We start from the raw sequence: 14914 nt of genomic DNA on the forward strand, positions 1-14914 counted from the left end.
CCCTGTTTGTGCTCTCTCTCTCTCTCCCCCAAATAAATAAATAAAATCTTTAAAAAAAGAAAAAAAAAGGAAAGTGTGTTGGCACAGCAACTGGATGTTGCTGAGCTGGGAGGTTGGGGTTGCCATGGATGGGGATGCAGAAGGAAAGAGAGGGAGACATTGGCTTTGACTTTAAGTGTCAGTAAATCTTTTAAGTGAAAATGACCAAAGGGAGGTGAAAGTGTCAGCTTGGATTTTGGGACATCAAACGGTACAAGCTTGGAGATCTTTGATTTTCAGGTGAAATGAGCAAATGTGGTCTCTTCAATAACCTCCCCTTGCATGCCTATGGCAGTAGGGGCCTCCTGAGTCTGTCCTTCTCGGGAAGTCCCCGGACGCTGATTGCTTACCCTTGTCTTCACATCTTCATGTCACTGCAGGACCAGTCGGGCTGCCTCTGCAAGTCTGTCTCCCCTCCTACAGAACTCATTGGTTTTATTCAGCAAGTGGTGGATTCTGGCCATATTCCTTTTGTTTGGGTATTCTGGTTGCACTCTTTAGAATAATCTTTGAGAGCATTTATTAGGGGTCCGAGCTGCATGTTCTGGATGTTTTAAGAGGAGGAGTTTCTGGGTGTAGCTGCTTATTGCCAGTTGGAAAGATCAGTAAAATAGCTATCATTCCATATCTTCTGAGAATTCTTTACTAAACAACACTTCTGGATTTTGCTAATTGATTATGATAATGTTATCTTGAGAAATAATATCTAGATCTTCTGAATCACAAGAAATTGCATTATTATAGTATGTGGTGGTTTTTAATGCTAGTACTTTGAAACTTTAAAGTCTGTTTTGTTGTCTAGGTGATAACTGTATTAATCCAAAAATTAGATTAGATAGAATTTCTCATTCCCTGACTGTGCCAGGTGAGAGAGTTGTTTAATACAGAGTGAACTTTTTTGGAGATGTCATTTATGGGACAAGTTTTGTGAGACCCAAACTACTTGTCTGGTTTCCTGGATGGTCTCCACAGAAGTGCATATCTGTCCACTTTCCTCTTGGTCTGTGCTCTGGTAGATACGGAGCAGTTGGAATAGGAGCTTAAAGTCAATGCCTTAAGTTAGGGATTTTTCTCGTCAGCGCTGCTCAGTGGAGATTGGCTAAAAAAGACACAGATGGAACACTACTAAAGTTGTTGAGAAAAATCTGCCATGCTCTCTACCCTCCCAGAAATGATTTATCAGACATGTGTGGCTTGGCTTACCCAGACCAGCCTACAGTACAGCTACTTCTGTATGTTCGCTTTCTCCAGGGGAAATTATGGTGACTTCGTTTTTGTTTCATTTTTTTAACTAGTTTCAACTCTCCATGTATACAGTCTGCGGACCCTGGAAGAATTGTAACCACACTTGAGTCTTTTTGTGAGTGGCTAGAGAACAGAGAACAAAGCTGCTGGAATCACTCACTTCATTGTGAAGTGAAATGTACATCTCTTGTGAAATAACATTTCAACAATCGAAATATACATGTCAGCAATTTAGTTTTTAATATTAGGATTGTCTCCTAATAGCAAAGTAGCAGATTTTATTTTCAGGTTGGAGAAAACTCTTCTTTACAGGTGGGGTGTACTTAAATCCTTCACATGCACTCCGGAAGAAGTAAGTGAATGGGTTGTATTATGTCACAAAAAGGGAGTCTTTGGTTTTACAAAGGTTAAACTACATGAGAACTATGTTTAAAAAGTATGAAACCATATAAACTATGAAAATGATTTAGTATGAAAAATTAATTTGCATTGGTTTTTTAGAAGCATGTCTTTCATAAAATCGAGCTTGGTATAGATACTATTTCCGTATAGAGCTGTGGAATCCCTTCACAGTGTGGAAGGGAGTAGCCTTTAGCTCTTCTTCCCACTCTGCACGGCCCTGTGGGGCTGCAAGAGCTCCGAGGGACTGGCCACCTGTTGGCACTGAAGCATAAGCGAAGTCCTGTGTTTCTCCCCGCAGGGAGCTATCTCTAAAGGGATGGAATTGACGTTTATCTCTAGTTTGACTAAAAGACTAGGGAATCCGTTTTTAGAATTTGAGACTTCAACATTTATTTCACATCACTAAGCTTTGGTAAAGTGCTACTTTTGTTTATTACAAATACTCCTTTTTAAGAAAAATCACTGATTTATAACTAGTTGCAAGGGTCAGAGAGAAGAGAAAAGAGTGACTAATTGGAATTGTTTAGTAGAGTTGTTATATGTATTTTACTTAGCAGATTTTTTCCCACAAAATTAAATGGTGGTTCACATTGGCTTTTACAGAAAATGGTGTTTGTGATTAGAATTGTGAAGGTGGTGCTCTGAAGGAAGAAGGTTTTCTTGGCTGCATGAGAATAAAATGGTATATAAGTTATGAATGCCTTTATACCAAACGTTTTCTCTGTTCAGAGTGACATATATGTTTTTATTTAAAAACGTGCATTCTACTGGTTGGATTTGTGAAAGACTAACAGAAATTGTAGTTTGTCTGCCTGTCCAAATCTGTGGAGGCAGCCAAAGATGTCTGCATGTCTACCTGCCCGTCCCCTCGTCCGTATTTCTCTGCGGGCCAGGCGTGTCTGCACACACGTCTTCCTTCTCGAAAACAAACACTTCAGCATAAGGGGAAGAGTGGATACCACCGTTTCTAGATTCAGGTCTATCTTTGGGAAGCTTGCCTGGGTTGCATGACTTTGCGTTTTCTCCATTCCCAGATGATAAGCAGCATACAATCTAGGGAGAGGAGAAGCGTGGTGAGATTGGATGGTGAGTTCAATCCTTGACCAACTTTAAAAGTATTTTAAAAGCTTTTCAACACAAGAGGATAATGAAATGATGTTGTGTGTTCTTGTCATGCAATCTAACACGGAGTCTGGGGGACAGCGGAGGGTTATGACAGGGCAGAGAAGATGACTGTTCTGTGTCTGTCAGCCATTTGTAACAAAAACTTTGCATGGATGAATTATACTTTTCTTCTTGTGAGTTCTGGTTTGTAAGAGGAAGAAGGACATTTTAGACATATTTCAGAACTGAGTGGCTGATGAGGCCACAGATAGTTTTTCAAGAGTTCGGGGAAATCAGGCAGTGTCTCATCTGTTGTTAATTAATGAAATGAAACTAGGGTCACTAGAGTACAACAATGAATGAAAGGTCAGTGAATGGAAAAAACTGTCAATGAAGGAGGGTGTTAGCAGAGTGGAACATTGTCCTAGATAAAGATCAGGGAAAATGTACTCTTTGGCTGAGGTAGTGTTTTCTGGAAGTGACTAGGAGCCATACTTCGGGACATTTCAGTCCAGACTGAGCACTAAATGAATGCTCTGATTTCAACGAAATCTGTTAAATATTTTAAGGCTATTCAGGTTTGTGCCAGAGATTAGTTGAAAAGATATGTAAAAAAGAAGTTTCTTTTTGTTTTATAATGTGTTCTACAGTGTGTTATTGCTGTTTTGTTTGGCTTTTTGGTTTTGTTTTGAGGTTAAAAACTGGTTTCTTGCTCTCAATTATTTCTGGTCTCTTAGAATTTTCTAGAACTGCCCTCACTTTTGAGATCCCCCCGAAGTTAAAACGATTTGGGATCACGGAGGTAATTAGTGTTAAAGCCGACCTCAAACAGTCCAGGCCGGCTGACGCTGTCGATGATGGTTGCCAAATTGTACCCTCTCTGAGAGTTGCCTTGTGGAGGATGGCCTGGAAGTCCTTAGGACAGCTTCACCACCATCTTGCACACTGTGATCATGAACAAACCAGTGACTGTATTTCTCTCTTAACTAGTTCATCTGTCAGCTCTGTTCTTGGTTTCATGTGAAATGAGTGCATTTAGAATCTCTTGTGTCTCTGCTCATGTCAGACCGCTTTCCCTTTTTTCTCCCTCATTGAAGCTTTTGAACCATATATGGCTCCGGGGAAGTGAGGCTCTGCCATCAGTTTGGGAGAGGCCCATGGCCATTTTTAGCCTGGTATTGAGACCTAGCAGGTCATGGCTAGTGAGGGCAGGACCCCATAGAAATCAGCAAGGCTATCCCTACATCCTTACAGTTAATCCTGTAGTATTTGGAGAAGATGCATAGCACAGCGATTGACAGTATGGTCTCTAGGGCCAGACTGCTGGGGCTCATATTCTAGTTCTGCCAGTTGTTACCCCGTGTCTTTTTGAACCTCTGTTTTCCTATCTATAAAATGGGAATAATAATAGCACCCACCTCCTAGTTATAAAGATTGAATAAATACTTGTAAAGTGCTTAGAGCAATGTGTGTCACTTAGTAAATGTTAGGTAATTCTTTGATTACTTATATTATTTGTACATCTGATTACTTATAAATTACTTATATTATTTGTACATCTGATTACTTATAAATATAAAATACTTATTTGTACATCTGATGGAATTCAAGTGGAGTTTCCTTGGGTTGTCTCTCTTTTCTCTGAGAATGTTTACTGGAATATTGTTCTGTTGGATTTAAATGAGAGACTAGTACATGAACTGTTTTGGAGCCAGGATAGAAAAAAAAATGTGAGGACAGTTCTTTGTAGAAACACCAGAACCACAGAAGTTAGTAGAAGCTAACATTTAAGCTCATACAATTAAATTGTAATCAAAATAGTGCCTGTCGGTTATTATGGTGGGTAGGTGTGAGATAGGCAAAGAATGGTGAGACCCTCCCTTTAACACTTATTGTTATAAAAAATACTTTGGGGAAAAAAAACCACACACCTCACTTAAATGTAACTGTATTATGCAATTAGGCTGAAAAAGAACAGAACACTAATAGGAACAAAATTATAAATCCTAATCGATGACCCTCATATACATAGGCCAATATAGGCTGACCCCTTTCTTGAGATTGCCCGTCAGTCATGCTCATGGGTATAGGATTCTGACTGACTCCGTCTCAGTACTTGGAGTGGTGGCCCTAGTGTAGCATTTCCTTAAGTATGAGTTGCCCTAGCTATTAAAAGATTTTAGTGGGGGAAATGGCAGGGGGCAGGCCATGGTCAAATAAGTTTCCCAAACTTATTTGAGTTAAATTAAGCTTGTTTTTTTGGAGATATTTTTTGGAGCCTTTAAAATGCTAATGTGTGCTGTGATTGTCCCAGGGAGGTAGGATATGCAGTACTTCCCTTACTTTTTGGACCAGTATCTCATCTGTTAGCTTCCTGCAAGACCCCAGTGCTTTGGCGCACACTTTAGAAAATGTAACCTGAGAAGCATTGCTTTTTTCCCTTTGTGTCTCTAGTGAATCTTAACAAGATGTAGCTGAACAATTAGCTGCAGATCGAGGGTGGAGGAAGGCCTCACGGGTGAGGCTGGGTCCTAATGGAGGTCATGCTTGGGAAATGGTAGGCAGTGAAGCCACGAACCTGTACAGGGACACGTCCTGAGGGCCGCATCTATCACAGGAAGGAGTTGGGGAGTTCTGTAATGGAACCACCTAGTCTTTCCATCAGGTTATCTTAACAACTTTAGTAAGCACACTGCTGACGTGTCAAAACCGTGCACTTAGGTAGGAGGCTAGGAATGCACACTTGAGCATTTTGCAGGTGGCATAGTTATCACCCACTTCCTACCACCCTAGCTTGCTGCATTGTGGGACCTATACTGAGCCTAGACAGTAGACACAGGAGTCCAGATTACTGCCAGGGACAAAAGGGATGACAGTCTCCCCTCCCAGCTCCTTGCGCATCTGCAGTTTTTGGGGGCATGTTTTGTATGCTTCTGGAAGTGGACTGAAGACTAATAGAATGTAACTCAAGGATCCGAAGATAAATATTAAAAGAGATTTTAGTATCTTGTTTAAGGCTTGATTAAAGAGGTAAAAGTAGGGGCTGCCCTGTATCCTAATAACATGTTAATTGTTTTTTAATTAAATAGTACTAAAAATATGCAAGTATTTCCTGTGATCCAAATCTCTTTGCTTCCTGACAGGTAGTAAGGGTTTGGCTAGCAGGGGATTTACCTGAAAATTTATCAGAATCTTTAGGTTCTGGGTTTGGGTTTGGATAGCAAGGAGTGTTTAGATTGGAAAACCCAGGGAAGACCTTACTCATTTTTTCTTTTCCAGAGGAGGTGAGTGTGCCTCCTGTGGCTGGACAGATTTTTCTTCATTACGAAATGGCAAGATTGTGACTTAATGAAGGTCATAGAGCAGATCACTGTAAGGACTAGACTAGGAAAAACGGGATTTTTCTGGGTCTAGGAATCTTGTCATGAGGCCTCCATGTCCCCTGAGCAGTTAGGGTCTGTCACCACTTATTCATAGTGCTCAGCAAAATGAACTGCAGAGCCCAGGAATCCGTGGTAATTATGGGAACCTTGATTAATGGTCCAGGAATTTCAAGGGCTTGATGTGGAGGCTATTTGCAAGAGTAGGGGTGCATATGTTTGTGATACCTATGAAATTTTAAAAAAACCTATATAGTAGGAAGATTTAAAGTTAATTCTAGAAAGAATTTTTAACTTGATCAATTTTATTTTGAAGAAACAACATCTGGCCTCAGGTCACGGGTTTTTTTTTTTTTAATATCCTCATTTTGCTCCTGTGAGTATTTGTCTTGGCTTGGTTATTTGCTACTTATTTTAAATTCTCTTTAAGTTCCACAGAAAAGCATTCCTTGGGGGGTGGGGAGCCAGGACGAAATATAGGATATGTGACGTTGGAGAGCGAGAAAGAGAGGAGTCCTTCTAAGTGTCCTCAGGGCCACATCCCCCTCTCGTGGCCCCATAAGCTAAGGCTCGGTGCTGGGCTGTGTGCCATACTTAGCGGTTGGTGACTGCGGACAGGAGTACGTGTGCAGGGGTGCTCACCTACATCTGTGGGATTTGCTTTTGCTTTTTTTTTTTTTTTTTAAGATTTTATTCATTTGGGAGAGCACGAGTAGGGGGAGGGGCAGCGGGAGAAGCAGGCTCCCCACTGAGCAGGGAGCATGACAATGTGGAGCTTGATCCCAGGACCCAGAGATCACAACCTGAGTGGAAGGCAGACACTTAACATCTGAGCCACCCAGGCGCCCCTGATTTTGCTTTTTAAACTGTTTTATTTGAGCAGTTCATGGAGGGCTGATTTTTATCTTTGTATATGGCTTAATTTTATGATGTTTATTCTTAGGTGGGTTTGCAGAGTTCTCCCGTTGTTTCCCTGGCCTCTGTGAAGGAAAATCTGCTCTAGTCCCTACCTGCATCTCTCAGCCTTGCCTACCTGTTGCCAACATCGGGCCAACCCGAATTCTCCCCAATCTTTATCTTGGCTGCCAGCGAGATGTCCTTAACAAGGTGGGTGCTTTGAAAACATCCTTCACTGCAGGGTTTCTTGTTAGTAGCTGGAGAAACTGTGATTGCCTGTTCACTGTCATTTTAAACACATGCTGCTTCCAGAAAGGAAATACACCATGCTCAGTGTGACTCCCTGCAAGCAGTTGGTTGGGTTATCTTCTGGAGGGCTATTTTGTTTGATGTCATCGATTGCCACGAGAAACCTAATCTGTTGCCATATTGGCTTGTTCCTCGACGGTCCAGGAGACCTGGGATAGGACAGGATTTTTCATAAGTTTAGCCTTATTTTCTTAGGGTATTAATTGTTCTATTGTAGTAATTGGGCGCACTCAGGAAGCCTAAGACTTCCTAGATTATTTCACATGTAGAAATGTATTTACTGAGGCACACTAGAAAGGGACTCGAGTTTGGCTTGGATTGAGGAAGGACCTCCGGCCGGAGGGATGGGGGTGGGAATAAGATGGTGAGGCCAGGGCTAAGGGCATGCATTTCAGGCTCCCCTGTCGGAGGCTCGCTGGAGCAGTTTCATTGAGAAGAGGGAAGAGCATGGATTCTCGCTGCAAAGGATGTGGACCATACTGAACAGGGTGTGCCTACCACAGGAACCCACATTGGAACCATTGAGTATCTGAGGGTACGAGCGGTAACAGTAGAACTGAGCTCTGTCTGCCTCCACAGCTCATATGCCCTTAACCAGTAGTGGTGGGAACCAGGCTTCTCACTGCCCAGAAAAGTGGTTTTTCCTCTAAAAATCTTTTTTACACCACCTGTAATTGAAAAAGCAGTCAAAGATGTTAATTCACCTGTTGGTGATTTACAGGTGCCACTTTCCTGTTAGGAGGGGCGATACGTTAACATTTTCTTCTTGGGTAACCAAAAGAATTGGGCTGACCATAAAACTAGCTTCCACGTTGGCTTGCGTTAGCATGTGAAAAGCAAAAATACCCTACTACTGGGCAGCGATGAGGCATTCTTTCATTTCTCTTTTTTATTTATTTATTTATTTATTTTTAAAGATTTTATTTATTTATTTGACAGAGACAGCGAGAGCAGGAACACAAGGAGGGGGAGTGGGAGAGGGAGAAGCAGGCTTCCCACTGAGCAGGGAGCCCGATGTGGGACTTGATCCCAGGACCCTGGGATCATGACCTGAGCCGAAGGCAGCCGCTTAACGACTGAGCCACCCAGGCGCCCTCTCTTTTTTGTTTTAAAAACTCCTGCCTCTCTAAAATTTTGCCTCAACACTGTTATTAATATGTCTGCTTTTACAGTGAGATATTTGAAAATTGATAGTTTATACTTGTATTGAGCCTTTTCTGGTGGGGTCCCAGTTCTTTTGAACATGTGATTATTATTCTCTTTTAAAGATAAGCAGACTATGTCACAGAAAGCAATATTAATTTCCTAGAGTCACATGCATCCCTGGGGCAAAGCTGAAGATGCTTTAGTTAAAACTCAATCAGAAAATGCAATAAAATTCCTAGTTAAGAATCCTGTTCAGAATTACACCCCAGTTAAAAAAACAAAAAAACTAACCAGTCAGCAGGTGATTTTACAGATAATTGCATTATAGATCATTTTTGTTGCTTTTGACATTACATTAAGTGGCATATTTTTGCTATGTACTGTTTGCAGGTTTAACAACTGTGTCAGTTAATAACTCTGTGAGTGCCTACAAGGTGAGAGCAGTTAAACTGGACCGTGGAGTTGAGGTTGGGGAAAAGGGTGGTTTTTTTTCCTCCTTTAATTGGCTTCTCAGTGTATACTGCACAGGATACGCCCACAGATGCATTGGGAGGAGGTGGGTGTAGGGGGAGGAGTGGATTTATGGAAGTTCATGGGGAAAACAACTTGGGCAAGGAGTTTCTGTGGAAGATTGTCAGGAAACTTCTTTGAGACAGATGTATGGATTAGAGAATGGTGAGAAGTCAGCATGCTTTGAAAGCGATGAGTAGAAACTCATATTGACCTCTGGATTCATTGTTGAGAAGAGTTGAAGCGCTGAATGGGATTTTAGTGATCATATAGTCAGTCTTCTTTCTTTGATAAATGAGGAGGCCCACTGTTCCAGAAATACTAGATGAATTCCACAACATCACCCAGCAGATGAATTTTGGGACCCGATCTGCCTCTATTTCAGGATAGCTTGAACTGATCTTTTGGCTCAGCTCTCTGATTTAAACTTTACAGGAGAAGTAATATGCTTCTTCTCTTCCTGAAGATCTCCAAAGATGAAGATTTTATAATTTTTCCTTTTTGTTTTTTAGAAGATTTTATTTATTTGAGAGAGAAAGAGAGAGCTAAAGAGCATGGGGGGCATTCAGAGGGAGAAGCAGACTCCCCACTGAGCAGGGAGCCTGATGTGGGACTTGATCCCGGGACTCCAGGATCATAACTGGAGCCAAAGGCAGTCTCCTGGGTGGCTGCCCCTTATAATCTTTCCTAATAATACATTTTTTTTAAATTAGAATTTAGAAGCTGAAGTTTTTAAAAATAGCAACTATAAGCCACTAATTTTATCACTTTTTTTTTTTACTAAAGTGCCACCAAAATATTTTGAAAACATGTCACAGAAGTTTTCTTAGGAGGATCATACTATTTACTGTTTAAAATGCGAGGCTCTTTATATTATTGCATTTAACCCTCATATTAGGAGGTAGGTTGACCCTGAGTCGTTGTCACTTACCCAAGATTTTGTGACTGGGAAGTCATGTGCTCAGTGGCAGAAATCATCCTCAAACTCAAGCTGCTATTCTGGTTTTAAGTCCTATGTTTATGTAAGACCGGAAATACCCATCTTCTGGAAGATAGAACTCTCTGTAACAGGCTGTTATGAAGGACTGACAAATCACTGCTGAGATTTTCTTTCCCTGGTTTTCCTACAGCATGCTCTATACCAGCACTGCCCACTAGAAATGTAATGTAAGCCACATACTTAATTTAAAATGTTCCAGTAGTCTTATTAAAAAAGTAAAATGGAACAGGTGAAATTTTTTTTTTTAAAGATTTATTTGAGAGAGAGAGCACAGGAGAATGGAGGGGAGGGGCAGAGAAACTCAAGCAGACTCCACACTGAGCGCGGGGGCCCAATGTGGGGCTCGATCTCACGACCATGAGATCACAACCTGAGCTGAAACCAAGAGTGGATGCTGAACTGACTGTGCCACCCGGGCACCCCGATGAAATTAATTTTGATAACATTTTATTTATCACAGTATATCTAGCATTTCAGTGTACAATCAGTGTGGAAAAACTACTGCTATATTTTTTTGTACTAAGTCTTTAAAATCCGATGTATATTATAGTCACTGCACATTTCAGGTGCTCAATAGCCTCCTGTGGCTTCTGGCTACCATAGTGGACAGTGTAGGTTAATGCTTTAAACATGTATTCATTTTATTCCAGTTTCAAAGGCATGGCTCTTCTGTAAAAGACCGTAAGAAGTCATGGTAGCAAAAAGGATACTCCCAGTTTCTTTTTCCTTCACGCTATACTTTTGTTTCTCACAGTCTGTTCTTTTATTTTCTAGTCTTGGTACGAGGGCTGGAACAGGAATGGCTGCTCATTGTACTAAAAATAGTTTGCTGATGCCCAGTTCGCATCTGAACGGAGCAGGATTTGAGCAAGAATCTCTGATTACTATGTGAAAGACCAAAGTTCTTGATTGTTTTTCTGCCTTATCACTTAACATTTCCAATAGAGACTTTTGTTTCACACTGAAAGACATAAAGCAGATGATGGAACTACCTGTTGCCAGTAGTTCCTAAGCCGGAGCCGGGTCTGCAGTGAGGGCTGCTTCTTCCCTGAGGCGCTCCGGCCGCCCCTCCCTCCCTGTGTAAACAGTGTACTGTGGGCGAGCTCGCTGTTGCTCATTCGCTCTTTTAACAGGCACAAGGTTTTCTTGTGCTCCCTGGTCAGTCCACCTGCCCTGGGACAGCTGCCGTCTCTCTGGTTTTCTTGCCGGAGTCGCCTAGACACACAATACTGGGTTTCCATATGGTCTAGGAAGACAAAAGATCCAAGTTATCAGTAAAAATACACCCCACAGTATGCAAGTTGGTTAGACAAGGCCTGTTCATTCCACAGTGATGTGCAAAACAGGCTGACTGACAGTAGAACTCCCTCTGGCAAGGCAGCGTGGCTCTCGGTGGAGAGCCGGCCTCGGAGCTGGGCAGTCTTGTGTCCCAGGGCTCTGCCTGACCAGCCGCATCACGTTAGCCACGTGGCCGAATCTGGGCTTCTTCACCTACAAACCGTAATGATTCCTGCCTTCTAGTGTTCATGTGAGGTTCAAATGAAGTGACGTGTGCCAAGCACCAAGGACAGTTCCTGGTCTGTAGGGACCCTGGTTACTGTCAGCAAGAGGCCAGCGTACAAGCTGCTAGGGTGAGTGCTGGATACAGTGGGTATGGTCGGTCGAGGAAGGCTGGATGGACGAAGTAGGACTTACGGTCAGTTTTGAAGGCAAAAGGAGTGGCAGATGCAAAATCATTATTGAATTGACTTCAGAAAGAAAAATTACAAATCCATTATCTAGAATTGTGATGTCTGTGGTGATATAATGTGATCGCTTTCCTCAGTCTAGCTGAACATGGGAAACTTGATCAAATAGAGCAGTTTTATGAAGGCTGTATATCAATCTGTGTCCCATATACTGCTCCACAGATTATAGAACCCATATTAGAAATTAGTCCAACTATAGGGCAAAGTTCATTTCACGGTTTAGGAGAGAGAAACTTTTAAAGGGAAAGAATTGTGAATGGAAATCATAAGTAATAATAAAGTAATAAAATAAATATTTGTTTTTTGACTAGAAAATGTCATTTTTGAAAGTTTTCTTAATCGTATATTGAAGCCAGATTCCATTTTTTAAATTCTTAATGGGCAGTCTCTTCTGCTTTGCAGATGAACCCTTTTTATACCCAGCCTGCTATATTCAGTGTGAGTGCCCTACTTAAGGCTAATGAGGAGAAGACAGTTTGAATTAGTGAAAAATGTACATGACTTGTTTGGGGGGGGGGGCAGCTTTTTGAGACATAATTCATATACTGTATGATATATAAGCTATTTTTAATGAGATATAATTGACATAAAGTTTCAAGTGATGAAATGATGATTTGATATATAATACAAAATGATCACAATAAGTCTAGTTAACTTCTGTCACCACACATAGTTACAATTTTTTTTCTTGTGATGAGAACTCTTAGCAACTTTCAAATATACAATACAGAATTATGAACTACAGCCACTACGCTGGGGTGATTTATTTTATTACTGGAAGTTTGTCCCTTCTGACCACCTTCACCCACCCCCCCCCATATGTTCTCTGTATCTGTGAGTAGATTAGATTCCTTTAGATTCCACATGTGATATCATATAGTATTTGTCTTTCTCTGACTTATTTCACTTGGCATAATGTCCTCAGGGTTCATCCATGTTGTCGCAGATGGTAAGATCTCATTCTTTTTTTATGGCTAACACTGCCTTGTGTACATATACCACATCTTTATCCGTTCATCAGTCGATGAGCCACTTAGGTTGCTTCTGTATCTTGACTACTATAAATAATGCTGCAGTGAACATGGGGGTGCATATATCTCTTCAAGTTAAGTGTTTTCATTTCCTGCAGATATATACTCAGAAGTGGACTTGTTGGATCATAGGGTAGTTTCATTTCTGATATTTTGAGGAACCTCCATACTGCTTAACATAGTATCTGTACCAATTTACATTCCCACAAGCTATTTTTAAAATAAGACAAGGTAAGGGAATTAATGTTTAATGAGGCTCTTATATTATGTGCCAGTTATTTTGTCCTCATATAGCTTTACAAAATAGACATCATTAGGTCTATTTTACAGGTGAGGAAACTAAAGCTGAGTGAGATTACATAGCCTATCCGAGATCATGCAGGTCATGAGTGGTAACGTGCTGGGTGGTGCTCTGGTTTTTCTGGGGCCAGGACCCGTAGACTTACTTATTGCTGCTGCATTGAGTCTGTCTGTGCTGCAGGAGGGGAGGCCGAGCATACAGGTACATGTGCTGCTAGAGAGGTGGATGTGGCTAGTGGGAATTTACACGAATTTGCTTCTGTTTCACATTTTTCAGTGTCACAGGAAACAAGATCATCCATCTACTGAGAGTGAAGATAAAGGGATACATAGAGCATTTGAAGAAAAAGGGAAATGGATGGAATGGCGTCTAGGAGAGAGGGAAAGTGAAGGGACTGGGGGAAGAAAGGGGTTGCTGAGGAGCATGAATCGGGGTGAATCTGAGCAGCACTGTTGAGCGTTTCTCCTGGCTGTGTTCAGCCGCATGGGCGGTACAGACGCAGACCAGGTGGAGAACTAGATTTACCCAGAGCTGCAGTCTGGCCGAGTGAGTGTGAAGAAGCCATAGTGGGACAGAGGAGGGTGGATGCAAGGAAGTGGTTTATGACTGACTGCAGAGTTTCACTTGAGCAAGGCAGGCAGACAACCTGAGGATGAAGGACAGAGACAAAAGGAGGTGGGATCAGCGATGGGGAGATCCTGGGGGACCGAAGGTTCCAAGAGTGGTGGTATGAGAGACAGCAAGCCGGAAGGAGAGGAGGAACAGTCCAGGAGTGGGGTGTGCAAGGTCGAGATTAGGGCTGGTTGCTGGTCGTTGGTAATGACCGAGACCAGACCGGGTCTCAGTGAGTGGTCAAGGCGAGAAGTTCAAAGAACTGAGAGGCCAAGGTGTTGGAAGGATATCTGAAGGCCAGAGAAGATTATTTTGTCAGTAGAAAGCATATGTTAACAGACTTAGCACAAAGTTGAGCTAAATATTAAACAGCATAACAAGTGTCCTCTGGAAGCTTACAGACTGTGATGTTTAATTATGGGACAAAGTAATATTCCCTTGTGTGTGTTTTATACAACATACTGAAAACGGAATGAATTCCATAAATATCTCTTTATAACATAGTAAGAAGTCATTGACATTCATCTGTGAATAAAAGCAATCATTATTCTGTAAAACAGACCCATTCTTCATAATTATAGTTCCATCCCGGTTCTAGTCAGAAACACTGACTAAGATGCCCTCTCAGCCATGTATACGTTACATTTGTAAAAATAATCAGGAGAGCAAGTTAAGGTGTGTATAGCTACATGAAACTTCAGACCTCAGAGATTCACCGCCATCTCAACCCTGAGGCCCAACAGGTGCCGCCCACCTGTGGCGAGCAGGAGGCGCTTTGCTGAGGCTTGTCTACTTCTCCCACTGGAACAGGATGCTTACCAGGAGGCACTGTGTTTGTTCTCAGACCTGTTTAGGCCAGTGGCCTTGTTATTATAATTGTGCACATTAATTAAAATATTACATACACCCATGAAATATGAATGAGGGAAGGAAGAGAGTTGTTTTTCTGTGACCTGAGGTAAATGTTTTGGGAAGATTCTGGAAAAACAAATTGCTTTATATTTTTTCTGTCTAAACTAGGGTAGAACTAGCAACTATAAAATACCCAGGGGTCATAATCCAGGATTCTGTACTGATGTTGTTCTACAAGTTTTGCTCTTCTTCAAAGAAATGGAAACTCTAAGTAGTAGATGCATTTGGTTGTGATTTGCTTAAGAACGGCAATCAGCTAACTCCTACCAAAAAAAAAA

At 41.6% G+C, this 14914-nt stretch overlaps 1 protein-coding gene across 1 annotated transcript in view; it reads left to right on the forward strand.

The window, feature by feature from the left end:
- Positions 1-14914, forward strand: part of DUSP16 (dual specificity phosphatase 16) — a 76654-nt gene that overhangs the window by 47866 nt on the left and 13874 nt on the right. Inside the window, exon 5 of the mRNA XM_027592870.2 lies at positions 7114-7277. Coding sequence (XP_027448671.1) covers positions 7114-7277 — 164 coding nt within the window. The remainder of the gene's footprint in view (positions 1-7113; positions 7278-14914) is intronic.

Source organism: Zalophus californianus, chromosome 9 (assembly GCF_009762305.2).
Source record: "Zalophus californianus isolate mZalCal1 chromosome 9, mZalCal1.pri.v2, whole genome shotgun sequence".
NCBI lineage: Eukaryota > Metazoa > Chordata > Mammalia > Carnivora > Otariidae > Zalophus > Zalophus californianus.